General features: G+C 41.5%; 1 protein-coding gene across 3 annotated transcripts in view; it reads left to right on the forward strand.

Annotated features, from left to right (window-relative positions):
• The first annotated feature begins 2038 nt into the window (after positions 1–2038).
• Positions 2039–18805, forward strand: part of GPR85 (G protein-coupled receptor 85) — a 45469-nt gene continuing 28702 nt past the window's right edge. Inside the window, exons 1-2 of one of the 3 annotated variants that reach the window (XR_005817976.1) lie at positions 2039–3617; positions 5204–5298. Coding sequence is in view for 2 of the 3 variants with exons in the window: in XM_040550495.1 (XP_040406429.1) it covers positions 5379–6491 (1113 nt within the window). In the remaining variant the exon portion in view is untranslated. Of the gene's footprint in view, positions 3618–4041; positions 4101–5203; positions 7846–18805 lie in introns of those variants that run through there. The other 2 variants (XM_040550495.1, XM_040550503.1) reach the window with 2 other exon arrangements.

The following is an 18805-nucleotide window of genomic DNA, read 5'->3' on the forward strand; positions in this document are numbered from 1 at the left end:
CATTACCTAAATAGCAAAAAAAAATGTCAGTCAAAATATGGAATCCTCAGTTACCAACAGCAATGCTGAGTACCTCCCCCTTTATTTTCTAGGCTGTGGGTCTTTACTTACAAAAAAATAAGTAACTCCAGCAGGAGACATGGAAAGATCTCTGTACCATAACGATCAACAAATTTGCAGTAGGGTTACCCAAACCTGCAGATAGTTCACGTCTTTGATCTAAATCAGGAAATGAGGGAAAGAGTCTTGACTCTCATATTTTCTAGGGAACGCCTGAATCATTCTGCTGTTAGCTCCAATGGGGTACATAAATGCTCTTGCTCTTACACTTGACTTGTTCTCTGTCCCTTTCCCCTTCCTTCCTGGGGAAAAGCAGACAAGAACTTACATAAAAACAGCAGGGAAAGATTATTTACCTTCCCAGGAGTAATCACTTCTGTCCTCTGAGATGTTTATATAGCATGCAAGTCCTCTCTTTTAAACTTCCTTCCTGTTGTCCTTAATGCTGTCCTTAATGCTGTCTCCCTTACACTGAGGAGCGGGCCATTTATTCCAAGTTCAGGATCCCTTCTTGTGGCAAAGCCCCAAGAAGTTCTGCTTGGCTACCCCTAATCAACTCACTTTACAACAAAGGCTTCCCCACTTTTTTTTTTTTTTTTCTGTACCTTTCAGATCTCTAGCCTGAAGAACTGAAGAGTACAGATCTGAAGAACTACTGACGACAGATCTCTTCACCTGTCCTTTTGTAGCTTTTCTCCTCCCCCCCTTCCAAAGGCATATTCATTTCAGCTCATGCTTCCTGGAGCCATCTTTAACAGACCACTCCTTTCATCTCCCAGATTCCCAGTCCACGACTCCTGGATTTGCTTTCCATCCATGGGGAAAGTGACCTGCTCCCAGCACAACAGCTTAACATAGTGTTATTTCACACTTCACCAGAAATCTCTCCGTTTGTAACAAGGGTTGCTCTTGCTTAATTCTATCCCAGAGAATAGTGTATCCATCTGACCTATTTTAGACTTGTGCTTCAAAATGAGGTGATCTGATCCCTAAAACATCTTCTCACGTACTGTAAGGAGAGGCCGAAGACACTTGGGTTGTCTAGTCTGGAGAAAAGAAGGCTCAGAGGCAACCTCATTGCTCTCTGCAGCTTCCTGAGGAGGGAAATGGAAAGGGAGGTGCTGGTCTCTGCTCCCTGGTAATGGGTGATACGATGCATGGGAACTGCAAGAAGCTGCACCAGGGGAGGTTTCAGACTGGGTATTCAGAAAATTTCTTTACCGTTAGGGTGGCCAAACACTGGAACAGGCTTCCTGGAGAAGTGGTTGATGCTCCATACCTGTCAGTGTTCAAGAGGCATTTGGAAAATGCCTCACTAATAAGTTTTAACTTTTGTTTAATCCTGAAGTGGTCAGGCAGTTGGACTTTTTGATCTCTGTAGGTCCCTTCCAACTAAACTATTCTCTCTTCTCTTCTCTTCTCTTCTCTTCTCTTCTCTTCTCTTCTCTTCTCTTCTCTTCTCTTCTCTTCTCTTCTCTTCTCTTCCATTTACAATGGGAAACTAGCTTAGTTATATGTAACTTCAGTCTAGATGTCTATATTTCATTGAATAAAATTAGAGCATTAGTTCTCAGATTACACATATGATGATTATGCTAAAGCAGCAGTTGAACAGTAGTCCATGAATTCTGAAGTCTATGGACTCCAGCAGTCCATGACAGGTATAAAAGAAAAGCAAGTTTTTAAATGTTATATAGCGATATAAATTGTAACAGCTCTATGAGAAAGCACACATATTTAACAGAAAAGGGGTAGCCAGAGAGGTCTGCTTAGCTCAGCTGACTGTGACATGAGAAGCACATCTTGAAGTAGTAGCTTTAATAACCACCCAAAACGGCAATTTTTGGAAGTGAGATCAGCCCCAAAGATGAGCAGCAACCTAAGGTCATAGTAATTACGTTCATGAAAGAAACAAAGAAACAAAGAGACAAAGAAACAAAGAAGAAAAAATGATAAGGTATCTATGATAAGGCTCTATGTGAGTTTTCTACTCAGAAAAATGTTTTATTTGAAGCAAGTCACATGCTTGAAACACTGCAATTTTTTGTTCTGAGTTAACTGTATTACTCAGTGGCTGCAGACCTTTGGGCTCAATCACGCTGCTCCTGAAGCTAATTTTGTTGCTTGGCCACTAATTCCAAAGACTTTTAGAAAGTGCCAAAACCAAGAAGAATCCAAACTTTGATAACAGCTTTAGTAGTCTACTGGCGATCCTGAAGACGTGCCACACATTATGAATCAACCCCATAAACCCATTCTCCAGAAGGACTTATTTTGGCTTGAGTGGAGGCTCCCTGTGAAGAGGTTCCTCAGAAACCAAGCCTTTTTCTACCCTGGAATATCTTGTTCCATGACTTCCTCCTCGAAGGCTTTTGGGGCATCTCTCTTGTTAATGTGCCCACTTGTCTGGGATAAACCTCTACAAAGATTCAAGAGGCCGGAGGGCTGAGGGCCACGCTCTGTCAAGGTTTTTCGCCAAACCCTCTGCTTCTTTCCCGGGTTTTATACCCTCTGCGAGTGGCAGCGGTCGGCCAGGCACTCGCAGCAGCTGGGCTGCAGGCTGCCTCCCGCCATGACCACCTCGGTCCCCCCGAAGGGTGCCATTTTGGGGGACGGCCGGGCCGAAGGGTGCCATCTCGGGGGACGTCGACCCACCCCGTCCCCTCGCGTCTCCCCGCTCCCTCGGTGCGCGTCGAGGCACAACCGGGGGCCGCGCCCCGGCCGGAGCAGGCTGCCATTAGCATTCAGCCCCGCCGCCATGCAGCGCTGCCAGCCGCCCTGCGCCGGCCGTGCCTGCACGCTGGCAACGCCGCCGTGCCGCCGGCTGCCGGGGGGGCAGCGGGGGAGGCAGGGGGAAGGTGCGGTGTCCTAGCGGCCCCGCAGCCGAGGCGCCCGCCCCGAACCGCGGCGCTTTCTTCGGGAGCCCCCCTCCCTCTCCCCGCCGCCGCAGGGGCCAGCAGGGGGAAGGAGAAGGGGGCGCTCCCTCGTCCCCCCCCCCATTTTCAGCACAAGGGAGGGAGGGGGGGGGAGTTCATCGGCACAAACAAGGAGCGCAGGACCCACTTCCTCCCCCCTCCCTTCCCTCGGCGATAAATCCAGCCGGGCTATGCATCGCGATGGGGACGCGCTGCCGCCTTCCCCGCGCTGAAGCGGCGGCTGCTGCCGCTGCCGGGGGGGCCGCCATCCCCTCGGCGGGGACACAGCAACCGCCGCGGGGGCTGCCCGGCCCCCAGCGAGGGAGCAGCCGCCGCTGAGGCCGCCAAGGGCCGGGGGGAGCCCGAGCCGCTGCGACACGGGAGGGAGGACGGGGCTCGGCGCGCAGGGAGGAGGCGCAGCGGGCATGCGCCGGCCGAGCCGCTGACTGAATCCTCAGGCGAGGTACCGAGGCAAAAAAAAAAAAAAAAAAAAAAAAAAGGAAAAAGAAATAAAAATAATCCTAAAGGAATGAGAGAGGGAAGAACGGAACGCGGCGGAGGAAAGCGAAAAGGGGTTTAAAAAAGGGATAAAGCAGCGCTGGAGGAGCAGCTGTGGCATGTGGGCACCGCCGGCACCAACAGGTAGGAGGAGGAGGGCAGGGGCTGGCGAGCCGGGGCTGCCGCAGCAGCAGGTGCGGGGACACCCCCCCGGGCTCGGGGATGGGGTCCGGGGGAGCGATGAGAGCCGAAGCCCGCAGACAAAGCCCCGGCTCCCCGCCGCGGGGGGCTCCCGCAGGGCGCCGGCAGCTGCGGCTGCCAGGCGGCGGCACCCGGGCGGCGCGGCGCAGTCGTGCCCGGCATGGCCGCGGGTGGCGGGCGGCTCTTTCCCGGGGGGTGCGAGCGTCTGTGGGGTGCGTGTGGGGTGTGTGGGGTCTGTGGGGTGGGTGCGAGGGGAGGCAGGGCCGCCCGGGCGGCGGGGACGGCTCCACAGAGGAGGGGGAAGCGGCGGGGGGGTGAGGGGGAAGGGGGGGGGGGGAGGGGGAGCCTGATTTCATGGTTTTAAAACGATGCCATGATCTGATCAGCCTCTGTTTACACAGCAGCAATCAGGCTCTTTTGTGGACGGTAAGAATGGAAGGGTTTTGCTGGGATTCAGTGGGAATATCCTTTGTGCACACCCGAGGTGGAAACACGGGGTGGGGAGCGAAGGAGCCTGATCATGCCTGCTGTGGCTCCCGTCCCTGGCTCCGGAGGGAGGGGGAATAATAATAATAATAATAATAAAACAACAGCAGACAGTTCTTTAATTTATTTTATTTTATTGCACGAAATGATGTTCCAGTGAGGTTCACCGGGAGGATTAGTGGGAATCGCGGAGCCCTAATTAGCTAAATATATATATATATATATATATATCAATTTATTATATGTTTATTTAAGCATAATCAAAACCAGCCCTCCTGAAAGGATGGGCATTGTATCTTGGGTGTGTTGCCTATTTTTTCTCAGTATTTACATCGAGCGTTGCTTATTCTGAATTATGTTGAGGCTCTAAAGATTTGCATTAAAGCGGGGAGGGGGGGGACCCTAAAGCATAGTGCTATCGCCTGTCTGGCATACCTGTTTATTTGGAAGCCCAAATGATAAAATTACGGCTTATAGGAGGAAGGGAGGGGAATAATGAATACTGTTTCTCTTACAATGTGCATGAACCAACACAGTGTGATTAATGTGCTTTGGTGACTTGGGTTAAAAAACATAAATTCTGCAGGGTTTCTTTGGGTGTGATCCGTATCAACACAGCAGCTGCCTCTAAAACATTGACAAATACTGTAGCCGTAAAATAAATATAGGTAATGTCAAAATATCAGCAGCCTTTGGGGATTTTTTTAAAGATGCCAGTGATTAACTCTTGGGCTTGCAAACTAGGAATCTTTTTGATTCATAAAATCTCTGAGGCTTTAACTGTAAAATTATATATGCTACCGAATAAAAGGGGCACTGGTCAGTTCTGAAACTGTAATGAGCCAAATCTGTGAAATGCCAATAATCAAACATGCTAAACAGTAAGTATAAAAAACAAAAAAAAAGCCTCGAGATTTTTAAAAACAAACAATAGTACTCAAATTTACAACTTCATTTGCTTCTCCATAAATTAACATCTTTGTTAGCACTTTCTGACATCATTTCTTGTTAACTTAAGAACTGATAGCTCGATTTTTTTTCAGATATTTTGATGGCATGACAAATCAGAAAGAAGAGGATGTACTGTATGACTAGACACCAGATCAGTTCTGTTTGTGGATTACATTTTCAGTAAGATGTATGGATCTATTTTTTCCTTGTTCTTATATATAGATCATGAGACTTGACTGAGGCAATATACATATCATCCATCCATCTATGGCGAACTACAGCCATGCAGCTGACAACATTTTACAAAATCTCTCTCCTTTAACAGCTTTTCTGAAACTGACTTCACTGGGTTTCATAATAGGAGTCAGTGTGGTGGGTAACCTTCTGATCTCCATTTTGCTAGTCAAAGATAAGACCTTGCATAGAGCTCCTTACTACTTCCTGTTGGATCTTTGCTGCTCAGATATCCTCAGATCTGCAATTTGTTTCCCATTTGTTTTCACCTCTGTAAAAAATGGCTCTACTTGGACGTATGGGACTCTTACTTGCAAAGTGATTGCCTTTTTGGGGGTTTTGTCCTGCTTTCACACTGCTTTCATGTTGTTCTGCATAAGCGTCACCAGATACTTAGCTATTGCCCACCACCGTTTTTATACGAAAAGGCTGACCTTCTGGACTTGTTTGGCCGTTATCTGTATGGTGTGGACCCTCTCTGTAGCCATGGCTTTCCCCCCAGTTTTAGATGTGGGCACCTACTCGTTCATTAGGGAGGAAGACCAATGCACTTTCCAGCATCGTTCCTTCAGGGCTAATGATTCTTTGGGATTTATGCTTCTTCTTGCCCTCATCCTCCTAGCCACACAGCTTGTCTACCTCAAGCTGATATTTTTTGTTCACGACCGCAGGAAAATGAAGCCAGTCCAGTTTGTTGCAGCAGTGAGCCAGAACTGGACTTTCCATGGTCCTGGAGCGAGCGGTCAAGCGGCTGCTAATTGGCTGGCTGGATTTGGAAGGGGTCCCACACCGCCAACCTTGTTGGGAATCAGGCAAAACGCGAACACCACAGGCAGGAGAAGGCTACTGGTTTTAGACGAGTTCAAAATGGAGAAGAGAATCAGCAGAATGTTCTACATCATGACATTCCTCTTTCTGACCTTGTGGGGTCCCTATTTGGTAGCCTGTTACTGGAGAGTTTTTGCAAGAGGGCCTGTAGTACCAGGGGGATTTCTAACGGCCGCTGTCTGGATGAGTTTTGCCCAAGCTGGAATCAATCCTTTTGTCTGCATTTTCTCCAACAGGGAGCTGAGGCGCTGTTTCAGCACAACCCTTCTTTACTGCAGAAAATCCAGGTTACCAAGGGAACCTTACTGTGTTATATGAGGGAGCATCTGTAAATCTTTAGCCTTGTGAAACACTACCATTCTCTGCTAAGCAATTGTGGCCTGTAGCCATGTCTTGAGAAGAAAATCAAGAATGGGATGTCAGCAGTTGTAAGGATTTGGGCAACATTCTGCAGTCTTTGCAATAGCTCACCTCTAATCCTATTTTAAACCTAAACATGTTCCTGCTGACCACTGCTGAAGGTTTGTAATTAAGAACAAAGGACTGAACTACTGCCCTGAATTCCTTTATGTGGTTGAAATCTAGATTATGAAAGTAGCAGGTGCTAAGTATCAGTGCTAAATGCTGTGTATATCACTACATAAAATAAGACCATCAAAAAGATTAGCATTGGACATCTTAATAAATTAAGTTGATATGAGGTTAATGTGTTGATAAAACTAATTTTAGACATCTGAAGACCTTTAAAACATTTCATACAATTATTGTTTTGCAAAGACTGAAAACTGGGGACTCAAGTACTGTAACTGATTAAAGATGTGCCATGCATTATTGGATTATCACACAAATCTGTTTGCCTTGTGAGTAAGTTTTGGGGAGCATTCCAAAGCAGTATTTTTGTTCGGATTTAGACTTTTCTTTTTTTTTTTTTTTTTTCTTTTTTCTTTTTCCCAAATATATTACTCTTTCTAAATACCATTTTCCTTAACGGTGAAATTACTAACATTTAACTGTATTCTGTGGGTTTTGCTGATTTGGTATAAAGTTTAATAGACTCTTATTTATATTTTTTAAAAAGCTAGATATCAGTCTGTTAGGCAACGTTAATGATAATATCCAGTCATAATTGAACAGTTATAATTATACAGAATAAACACATGTTGCCTTAAAGGGTTATCTAGTATCTTCCATTTTGTTTAGCATTGAAGCAAATAAGCAAGGAAAATTGAATCAGTAACTCTGGTCAGTCATTTGGGAGTGCATGAGAGATCACTTAGTCCTCTTTTTTCCTTTTTACTCCAATGGTTCCCAAAATCAGTATGCACATCACTGGGATGATATGATTTTTTTCTAGGTGTGCCGCCCTTTCTAGTTTGTTCTGAGAAACACAGGCAGTTGATGTATGTTTATATTTTAAGACAGCTGTCATGGGGAGACCGCAGCCTTAGTATGATATCTTGCACAATTTGTGAAGCATTTATTCTACTGAAGGCACAGTCTTGTTTATATTTTCTGCACATTTTGGTGTATTGGTTGTTTTAAATTATTTAAGTTTTAACTTGTGAAAGCATATAATATGATTTCTTAGTATTTTAGAAATACATTAGAGTCTGTGAGTCTTTCCTTCTTTAAGATACAGATGTGTGGATTTCAATATAAAGTTGCATTTGCCAAAATTTACCTGTGTAGCTTGTTAATTTTCTTGGAATAAAATTTTACATTTTTCCAGTTATACAATTAACCTTTTTTATTTTGTCTAGTGAGCTAGCATGAAGTACTGAGAATGTAGCCATTATGAATTATTATCCTTTGCAGTCACTGTATTCCCGAACTGTAAATGCATGAATGATGGGGACCACAGGATTGATAAATGATATTATCTACAGTAGCACTATTGTGTAGTTTATCATAATTACCCATCTATCTGTTCTAATATGTCAGTTATATTTAAAGTTACAACACAGTATTTGACATTAACTTCACGGTTTAATTTTGGAAAATGTGTATATTTGAAGCACAACATCATGAGTCAGTCGATCGTAAAGAACATTGATTTTTTTTCTTAATTTTTTTGAGAGACAAGACTAGAGGTCTTAATTCAGTATTGGTGTATCTTGTTCTTTGTTGTAGTTTTATGACCAGCAAGTTAATATATACATACACGAGCAGCAGTCAATAATGGAAATGCTTAAATTTGTATGATAACATTATACAACATATGCAACAATTCAGAGAGTTGTGTCTATATGTGATCAGACAACTTGATCAAAGATTTAGTGAGCAATCTGTTTGACCTCACTTACACTTTTATACTGAGGTTGATTGGTTGAGAGGCATGGCTTAATATACTGTGTTGAAACAGAAAACTTGCTGAAATACCAAGTCATCATCAGTACAAGGATGTTTCAGAACGTAATTTGAAACGGGACCAATAAACTTCCACCAAAAGGACTTTTTTACTACACCGAAAAGGCTTTGAAATTAAGGTAGTTAAGCAATTGTCAAAGATAGCAGGAGTGCATAAAAGCTGAATCGTATGTTGAGAAAAATTCTGAAAGTTATCCCACTTAAGTTTATTAAAAGGTTGATTGGCAATAACTTCAGTCTAATTTCTATAAAATAGTAACCTTTACAAGGAACATTGATATTACATATTGTAATAAAGAAGTACATATAAATAAAGTTGTAAATAGTGTTATAGTTGTAGAAGTAGTCGGTTCTGAGGATTAGCCGGAAAATTTTCAACTATGAAATTTCACAAGCTGAGAATTCGGGGCCTGGCCTAGCTCCTAATAAAGTCAGTTGGTGTTTTCCCATTAACTTCATTTGGAGCAGAAGCTGGCCCTCACGTTTCTATAGTACTATGCTTCTGAAATACTAAGAAGGCTGTATTTACTATGCAGTGGGAAAAGGAAAAAACAATTTAAAATTATTTCCCTGGAAGTTTTGCAAGCAGTAACTGATGTAAATTAAAATAATAAACAGTAAACAAGTCTGAAAGCAAATATTTTGCTAAATGTTTTTCTTTTGATATGAACATAATTCCTTTGACTAACTGAAAAATACACGAGTGTATTGCTACCTGACAAGGGAGGTCTTTCTCTAAGTGAATTTTTATACTTGTTCCAATAAGAAGTCTTGTGACAGATGTAATTCCTTTTATTCTCTCCAGTGTTAAATGAACAAGGGGATGTGCAGTGAAGTTAAAAGCCAACATATGGAGTAACATGCCATGCAAAGTTATTACTCAGTGGAACTCACTGGTGCAGGATGTCCGGTACCTTAGAGAGGTTCATTACATGTAGACATGAAGTAAGGCAGTGCTTGCAGGTTCTGCCATGGGTGTCGTTTGATCCTAGTCAGCACATCAAACCTCATGCATTGGGGGATAAATTCAAAAGAGCAAGAAGGTTTCTTCCAGCTCAGTACACGGTTGTGTCACAGTATGAAAAGCTTTTTGCTCTCGTTTTAGTACGGGAGTAAAATCGGTGCCAAAGCTTATACAGGGCTGGTAGGTTACTCTTCTATTTCAGAATAGCAAAGAGTGTCACAGTGTTTTATGTCTGCGTTGATCTTTGATGCTCATGGGTTATATGATGCTAGTTGTTTTAATTTTCCTGGGTAAGAAAAAAAGAGTAAGAACAGGTGCCCTCGAGAAGCCTGTCTGCCCCTCTTGCTTTCTTGCCCTCTAGTTGTGCCACTGGCCCTTTGGTAACCTCTCCATCAGTTCTTGTTCAATGTGAAGTATTTCATATATTGAGTCCTGTATTTCTTCTGCTCCAGTGCTCCTTAAGAAGTATCTCAGCCATCCTCCCTCCACAGCAGATGAGTCCACTTTCCTCAGCAGTAGCTTCTTGCAGCAGCTTCCCGAGGTTTGTCAGTGTCTGATTTCCCTCCTAAAGACAGAGGGAGGCCACTGGTTCCTTCCAGCTGCCTTCCTGGTGCTATCATGCTATGATGCTTGGCTAGCACACTGCCTATCTGTGTCTTTTGGCTTTGGTCATGAAGTAGTCACTGTCTATGTTATGCAGAGAAAAATGCATAATGGCGAGAGTGCAACAGGAAACAATTTCCCCTCTCCCAACTCCTTCATAAAGAAACCACAGTTATTGTTGCATTGATCCTCTAAATGAATAAAATGGATAGTTAGCAAATTAATGCAAGGTTTTTGGTATAGCCCTAAAATATTATTACACAATGGTTTTCAGGCAGTCTCCAGGCCTCGAGGGCAGAGCAGCCTGCTGTATCCATCTCCTTTTAAGTGCATTGAGTTTGCTCACTTGTATTGTCTGTGCTTTGCCTTCCAAGCATGAGAACATTTTACTTACATTAATCCGAGCCCAGTATTGCAGCAAGCTGCTATTATTCATGGGTTTAATAAATAAAGTCAAAGGGAAGTCTAGTGGTTTTTGAGGAGAATTAAAGATGTACTTTGACTAATACTTGTTTTTTAGCAAATACTGAGTAAAACTATGGGTTGCCAGGCTCTTCCATAGTTACACAGTCAGCTGTCAATTATTGAAAACAGAAATGGTGTAGACTAACTTGCATAAAACATAGGTAATACAAAGTATATGCACGCTAGCCTGTAAGAACTTCCTATGTTTATTACATTTCTTGAGGAATGAAGTTAAGCTGAACTAAAAAGCTGCAGGAGAAATTCAAAGGAAAATGGTGGGTGTTTTTCCTTTTATTTCTGCTTTGTTTTAGCATAGCCCTGCTAATCTGCAACCTGGGTTACACACCCACAGACAACCAGGAGTTGACTGTACAGTTCTGCATACCACTTAGACAACTTCCCTCCAGTTTATACTCATTGAGAGCTATGGAAGTGCACGCTACTAATCTGATTGACTTTTCAGAGAAAAGAGAAGTCTCAGCCTGAGATACAGTATTCTTCAAAACTAAAATTCAGTGTATGCTCTCTGCTTTTGTTTACTGAAGTGATTTTGAATGTAAAGAAATCAGTGGTCTAAATCAGTAATGATCATAAGCATTCTCTGGCTGTGTCCATTAACAGCAGGTCAAGATGTCATTTTGCGATGCATATGCCAGCAACAAATCAAAGAATTTGATATTACACACCATGACTTTCCTTGAGTGGCCTGAAAATAGCTCATGCTTATATTTAGAAAAGATACGATGAAGCTGTCCATTTAAATGGATAAAGTCTTTAACTAGCCAGTATCAGAAAACAAAACAAAACAAAAAGTAAATTTTAAAGATTGCTCGTTATAAATAGCAAAGAGTTTTTGTGGTGGTTTTTGTTTATCTGAACTGTGTAATTACATAAGTATATGATGGTCAAAGGAGTGCCACAGTAAATAAGTCAGAGTTTTAATAGTCTAAAGAGGAAATAAGTAACAACAAGCCATTTGAAGTAAAATAAATGTAGCTGACCATGTGTTTCATAATACTTAGGAAACAAAGCAATAATTGAGATTTTCACTACATAGTGATTTTACGTACCCAATGCATTTAAAAAACAATGTCATTAGACAGTAAGGTGACTGATGCAGTCCAGTGAGACTTACTCTTCACATCACAGTTTTTGTACTATGCACTACATTTAATGAGCATGAGATTTGAAAACAGAATTTGTCTGATACAATCGTCAACAAACTGCATTAGTTACAATAAAACTTCTCCTCCAAATATTAGGTAAATTACTGTCTCCAGAGATTATTCAAAATTATCCCTGTGCTAATTCAGGAAAGGTCTACTTCACCTTTGTAAAACAGCCATCTAGTTAAAGATGTTTTTTTCATCCTTTCATTTGTTAGCCAAGACAGGTTCTTCTGTAATGTGGAATTAAAAATACCAAGTTTGAAAGGATACATTTGAGTTCCAACTATTATGCCACCTATCCATGATACTGTTGTCATATTTTAAGTAAACCCACAAGGTCTATGGTTGAAGAATGTAAGCAATCATTTAGAAAACAAACAAAGCAAAACCCAATGACATGCTTCCAGTTCATTCTCTCTCCTATTTGCATGAAATGCTAAAATTTCAATTTCAAGAATTTGAAGGCAAACTCTGAAAACAAGCATGTTGGAGGGGAGAGAAGGCAAGCCAGAAATACATTTGTTGAGGTTATCGTCACAAAGAAGAAGGTTATCATGTATGTATTGCATTTTCTGCATGGTTTTAGTTTATCAGCTTGCCTAAGCTTTGCCAACGCATTTAAGCAGCATAGATTGAATTCTCATGCTACCATTAACTGCAGCTTTTCCTGACCCCTTTTGTTTTCATTCTATAACCGTAAAGCTCAGGCATGTTAACATTCTTATGCAAACTGAAGAAATTGCTAAAAATAGTTTTGCAATACAATAATTTTGGAGGATCAGCTTCTTGAGACAGTCTAAGAGCAGGGTACCTATTTATGATGACTGCTTTAGGCAGCAGCTTGGAGGATACAACAAAGTTTCAACCCCTGTTTATGAGCTAGCTAAAATCCTGCTGCTGTCCCTCAGTGAAACCACCTCCCGTGGAACTGGCTCACCTCCAGCCTGTGACCCACTTCCATGCTGAGATTAAGTAGGACTTTATTTGTGCATACCCTGAGTGTTAATGGGTGAAACTGAGCAGGGAGCAGAAATGCCTAGACAATATTCATAGGCTACAGATAGATTATGCATTTGTCTTCTCAAAACAGAAGTAACAGAAGAAGCAGAGGCCCAGAGGTAAACATTTTTGTGAGCTGGTTGGTATTTCATGCTCTGTTGTCCCCTCAGAAGTGACTGAGATCTTCTGCTTTACTCTTGATTTTTTATTTTTTTATTTTTTGGAAAATATATTCTGTCTCTGCCACTCCACTATATCCCACCCCTTACAAGTTGATTTTATGCTTAATCAAGTTTGTATAGTCGTTACAATACATATTTAGCAGTAAAACATTTGTAGCTTTGCACTGATTATGGAGATATATATCAGTGTAAGTGCTTGCCCATTTCCATAAGCAATTCCTGTGTTACAGGCACACAAATCCTATTTTTGAAATTAAGGCACTCTGCAATTATGTGTTTCCTGAATTCCCTGTTAAGGCCCTTAAGCTTTGGAAATTTCTCCTATTTGATCCAAAACACTCAATGCAGATTATTATGGCACACCGCAGGGAACATTCGATCTCTCTGACTGCAGGACTGTTTGGACATCATGAAGACTGGAAATGTATATTTAGCTCCTGTGTAATAATTTATGGTAATGACTGAGCAATAGAAGCGATAGTGATGGGGCTCCTAAAATAACATATTTGGGTAATTGCAACTTTTAATCGTAAGACATCCAGCACAAAGGAGAAATGCTCCTTTTGTAAGATGATTATGTAAATGAAAATTAAATACACAATTAAATACAGTTCTATAGGATTTTGATTAACATATTCTGTCGAAGCTACAGCAAGATGGACATAAAAAAAAAAAAGAAAATAGAGTACCATTTGACATGTAATCCCTGTAACTTTGGGTATATTCTTGCAATCCCTACTCAAGGAAAAAATTCCCTCTCTTTTGTGGAAATTGTCTCAATAAAGTCTGTAAGATCTTGATAATTTACGTAAGTGTTCATGTTCTTTACTTGACTAGTTCTCAGTGAGAGCATGGTACAGCAGGACTTGAACCGTAATTATGTCATAGTCTATGTGCAAAACTAATCTTTTGATTGGTTTCAAGAGGGAATGTATATGTGTATATATGGGCTTTTCTCAGGCTCTCTGATAGAGTGTGGTGTAGTTGGTTCCGAGTAGTGGCGGTTCAAGCCCCTGAGGAAGGCACAGAACATCACACTAGAGCATGACAAGTGAGTATAGAAACAGGTGCAAGGAAGGTGAGGGACCTGTGCTAATAGGAGTAGATAATGCTTTTGGACTCATTTGTAAGTTCCTAAGCGTTGGTAAGGGTATCTGCAGTAAGGTGGGGTGGAATGCTGCTGCCCCCACCTCTTTGCATAGGGGCAGACTGGAAGTAGTACGCATAACAGGTTGGTTCCCGCCCCAGGCAGCTGGCGTGGTAGTTTGGGTCACTAAACCCAGCAGCCTAGGGATTTAGCCCAGGTGGATTATTTGGTCACAGTCCATGCTGTTCGAATGTGTGAAGCTTGTTTTTCTTTCAGTGTTTGCTGTGAGTAGTTTCTGGTTTTCATAGGTAGAAAAGAGGTGTGTGTAAAGAGAATGAATGGGCAGATCAAATCCTTTTCAGCACAACCTTTGTGTGAGGAATTTCAAAAGGATGGAGATAGATGTGGAAGTCCCTCATGGTTTTACCACGTCTCTCAGACAGTCTTGTATTTCAGCTTAGTTAGCATATATGCACACAAGGGACTGAAGTGATCGGCCCCCATCAGCATTCAGTCTCTTTCCAATGTAAATCTCCAAAAAGACAGAACAGCTTTTGTGGAGACTCTTTTATATAGATGACCTTCCTCTAAGAGACGTGTCGTCACAAAAGGTGAGATTTATTGTGTCCTTTTGTATTGGAGAAAATTCAATACTGTATCTTTAGGAATAAAATTTCATGTTATATTTGCTTATTAGCATACCAACTTAAAGGCAATGTTACAAAAAGAGTCCATTGCCCTCTTTGAACTAGGCGAACCACAAGTCTAACTGGTAAACAGTATCAGCAGGGATATCGTGATCCTTTGGCATCAGATGAATGCTGATATGTCATTGCAATATTTGACTGTGTAAACCCCCCGAAGGGGTTAATTTCCCGCTTTGACATTTTCCTTACACAAACATCTTCATCCCCTTTCATACAGGATAGGCTTGGTAAATGTGGGTGCTTTGGGTGGTATTGACATCTCAGCCATGCCATCTAAGGACAAGTGCTAAATAATTTATTAATTGAAAGTTCAGAAGAGGCTGTGTAAAGCAACAAAACAAGCTATGTTTTCTTAAGTTGTGTTTGTGATCCATTAAACATTGGCTTTGGTACCTGGGTATTGTCAGACCTAGCATACAGACCTGATACAAAATCAGAAATCAAGCTGTCAAGATAATTCCTAGTGACTGAGTATAACTATGAAATGTTATTGTTAGGTGTATTCTAATGGAGTGCTTCTTTGCAAATATTCACAAAGTCCGTATGATAAGACACGGATAGAAAAGCCTTGGCCATATTGAACTTAGTAATAAAAGGCCTGTTGCTTTCAGTGAAGTCTGAATGCTGTGCATAAACCTTAATTTCCAAAGATGGCAGATTCACCTGTGCATGCCCAGCATGTCTAAGAATGGAGTTTTTAAGGCCTTGACCATATTCTTAAGCATTTTGGTTCTCTTTTCTTCATGACAAGGTTTTCATATGATGCTTGCTGCAATGAAATCTGAACTCCCTTTGTAATTTGTGTTTATATAACCATGTTGCTTAATAGCCTCATTACGGACAAGTACCTCTTTGTATTAGGTTCTGTGAAAAAGCAGCCTCTGTCTAAAAGCTTACAATTAAAAGATAACAGAAGATGGGTACAGACGAGTGGGATTCCAAGGAAATTATGAGACAGTGTTTGTTGGTAAGCGTGATGGGAGAAGAGATCCCAGAATACTCCATCTTTTTTTTTCCTTTTTTTCTTTTTCTTTTTTTTTTTAAAGGAAGAGAGGGAGAGAGATGATGGAAAAGGAGAGTTTTCAAAGGATTGAAAAATAACAAGGGTATGGGTTCTCAGCAGAGAAGAGCAGCTTGGGAGAAGGTACAAAGGCTGTTTCCTGAAAATGTAATTGTCGGTGATAATTGTCAGTGATAGCCTGTCAACATGAGCAGATCAGAACCTCTCGATAAAGAAAGAAAGATGATAGGCCAAGAAGAGCAGAAAGAAGTGGCGGTGAAGCTGAATGAGGGACAGAAAATAACTGCTGATCCACAGCATTAGGTAGGAAGAGGTCATTAGAGGTCGTGTTGAAAGTAAGGCTCAATGAAAACAGCTGGGGAAAGCCAAGGAGATTGACACCAGGTACTGACTGCAGTCAGGGAGCTTAAAAAGGAGAGGTAGAATAAGATAGCAGGGTAGTTGGCAAAATAAGTGGGATACAGAAGCCTGACTTTTTTTGTTTGCTTGTTTGTTTTTGTTTCCAAATTAAGGAAGAGGCTACACAACCCCTGAGCTGTTATGGGGGGAGTCAGAGGACAGCAAGAAGCTGATGAAGCCAGCAAGAATGATTGAAGGACAGGTCTGGTTATTCAAAAGAGTGGTGGGAGGTGAGGATATCTGAAAGAAAGGCTGTAAGAATGACCAGAATTGGATGATTGTCCACAAATCAAAGCAAGTAGATGTACATTTGAGGTTCCAGGAGGAGAAGCACTCAGGCAAAGATGGAAAGGACAAGGAGAAAGGGGGGTCGCATTAGCTGGGGAGTGGGAGGGTGAAAGAAATGAAGAGCCAGAAATGAGGGTCACCTAGACAGGAGCAGGTTGCTGTAGTCTATTCGAGGTTCCCCTTGCCAATGACTTTGTGCTAACCCATGGCAAAAGAAAGCAATGGCAAGGGTTTCCAACTTCAGTGGTGTCTAGGCAGCAGTGGTGCCAGCGCCTGTGTAGCCACTGTGGTCCCAGTGTGGCAGCAGTGGTCCCAGTGTCTTGTAGCCACTATTATATCCTAGTTCAGCAGGAGCCTGAAGAAAAGCAGAATAATATCCATCATTTTCCATTCATTCCTTTTTAACATTATAACAGGATTTTCTGTTCTACTTCCATGTTCTTTTTCTTTCTCTTTTTGTAATGTTACTCTACTAAGAAAAACTACATGTTCTTCATAAGTGACACTCTGTATTTAGAGTATGTTGGGCCAGCAATTTTGATAACTTTCAGACTGAATGATAGCTTTTCAGAACAGTGAAAGTGCAGCTCCTGTGCAATTTGAGAGCACTGCAGTGTTTTATTATCATTATCTCCCATAATGGTGGTATCTTGGTCTGGTGAAGTGACCATTAGGATGAAAGCCAGTAACTTCCAGGTTCTCATTGCAGCTTTGCTGCTAACATCATTGCATGGGTGACCTTGGATGATTTATACACGCCAACTTTCCAGTTATCCCCAGTTAATTTTAAGCAATCCAAGGACATTTTGGGCTCCTAATATAAGACACTAGATGACCAATTTCCAAGGGAATGCAGCACTAATAAGTACAGATTATGTTAGTGTGCTAGGTGTGTAGGTGGTAAAACTGATGAAGAATGTTTTGTTTAGCACATTTTGCCAAGTCTTGGCCTCCTGCAGGAAATTTCAACATCTTTTCAGATTTTTCCTTCTTGAGAAACTCAAAATATTATGTGAAAAAAGCTCTGTTTCCTAACCTCTTCTTAAAGATTAGGCCAAGCAGCATTTCAGGATACAACAAAATAAGATAGCCAGATTATTGGTCAGCTTGAAAATGTGTTTTTTGTTGTTGTTGTTCTGTTTTTTTTGTTTGGTTGTTTTTTTTCTTCCCCAAGCATTTTTTTTGCATAATGTGCCAGTTGAGCAAAATGGCTGATAATATAACTTACTTGAAGGATGAGAGAATTAATTAGCTAACGTCTCTAGATTTCTGAAACTCATTACAAATCAGGATTTACATCATGGCCTTGTAATTGACAAGGCCATGATGAGAAGCCTGTAGCTACCCTAGGCAAGCAAATAGTTGTTAGAGCCTTTTCAGCTAAAGGTTGACGAGACAGTGTGGTGGTCAGCTTTCATTGCTGATGGTAGACTGCAGCCCAAAAGTTTGGAGACAACTGTGACAGATGATTTGGGATGTTCAGATAACCTCATCTTGCCAAGAGATATGTTCATTAAGTTGTCAAAGAACTGAAATGTATGCATTGCCCATCCATCTGGCATATAATTTAAATACAGCTGAATTCCTGACCTCAGATATGATATAAGCATTTCTGAGTAGACGTGACTGATAAATTTGCATAAACAGAGGCTCTTAGAATAAAAATACATTTTAAAAGGAGAATAAAAAAACCACTTCTGAGATCTAGAGACTCATGAAAACATAGATAGATGGTAACATACTCAAATAAAAAAAAATTTACTGAGTACTAAATAATATTTTTAAATGTTTGCACAGGATTTTTAATACAATTAAGAAAGTCTCTCTGTAGCCTGAAGAAAGGTGTCAGCAGTTGAAGTGCCTGAAACTGAGATACCGAATTCATGACAATGAGTTTTCTGAGGGCTGAATAGATAATCTGCATGATTTTAAATATTAAAATCCTTTGTCAGGATAGATATGCCTGCAAAAATGCAAGCTGGCAGTTACGCATGATGAAGGCACAGTTGTCTGGGCAATTCCGTATCTGGGTTACCAAAAATATTATAAATAAAAACAAATATTTTTACCTGATTTCATTTTTTTTAAATTTACTTTTGCCAGACAGCAATACCGTCGTCAGTTAGGTGGATTTCAGCAACACCTAACATCTTAATGTTTGAAACCCAGTCACACCGATACGATGCTAGACCCCAAACCTGCAAAACTCTATGTACTGACCCTATGGGAACAGTAGCACTGTGGATGCTGGCTGTGTCCCCTGGGAGGCTGTGCAAGCAGCCTAGGCCCCCCCAGCTGTCTGTGGAGCTTCAGCAAACAGGCTGATGGTTTGACTGATAGGCTTGGAGAGAGGTTCTCTGAATGCTGCAGGCTTTCAAAGT

This window comes from Cygnus olor, chromosome 1, assembly GCF_009769625.2.
Source record: "Cygnus olor isolate bCygOlo1 chromosome 1, bCygOlo1.pri.v2, whole genome shotgun sequence".
NCBI lineage: Eukaryota > Metazoa > Chordata > Aves > Anseriformes > Anatidae > Cygnus > Cygnus olor.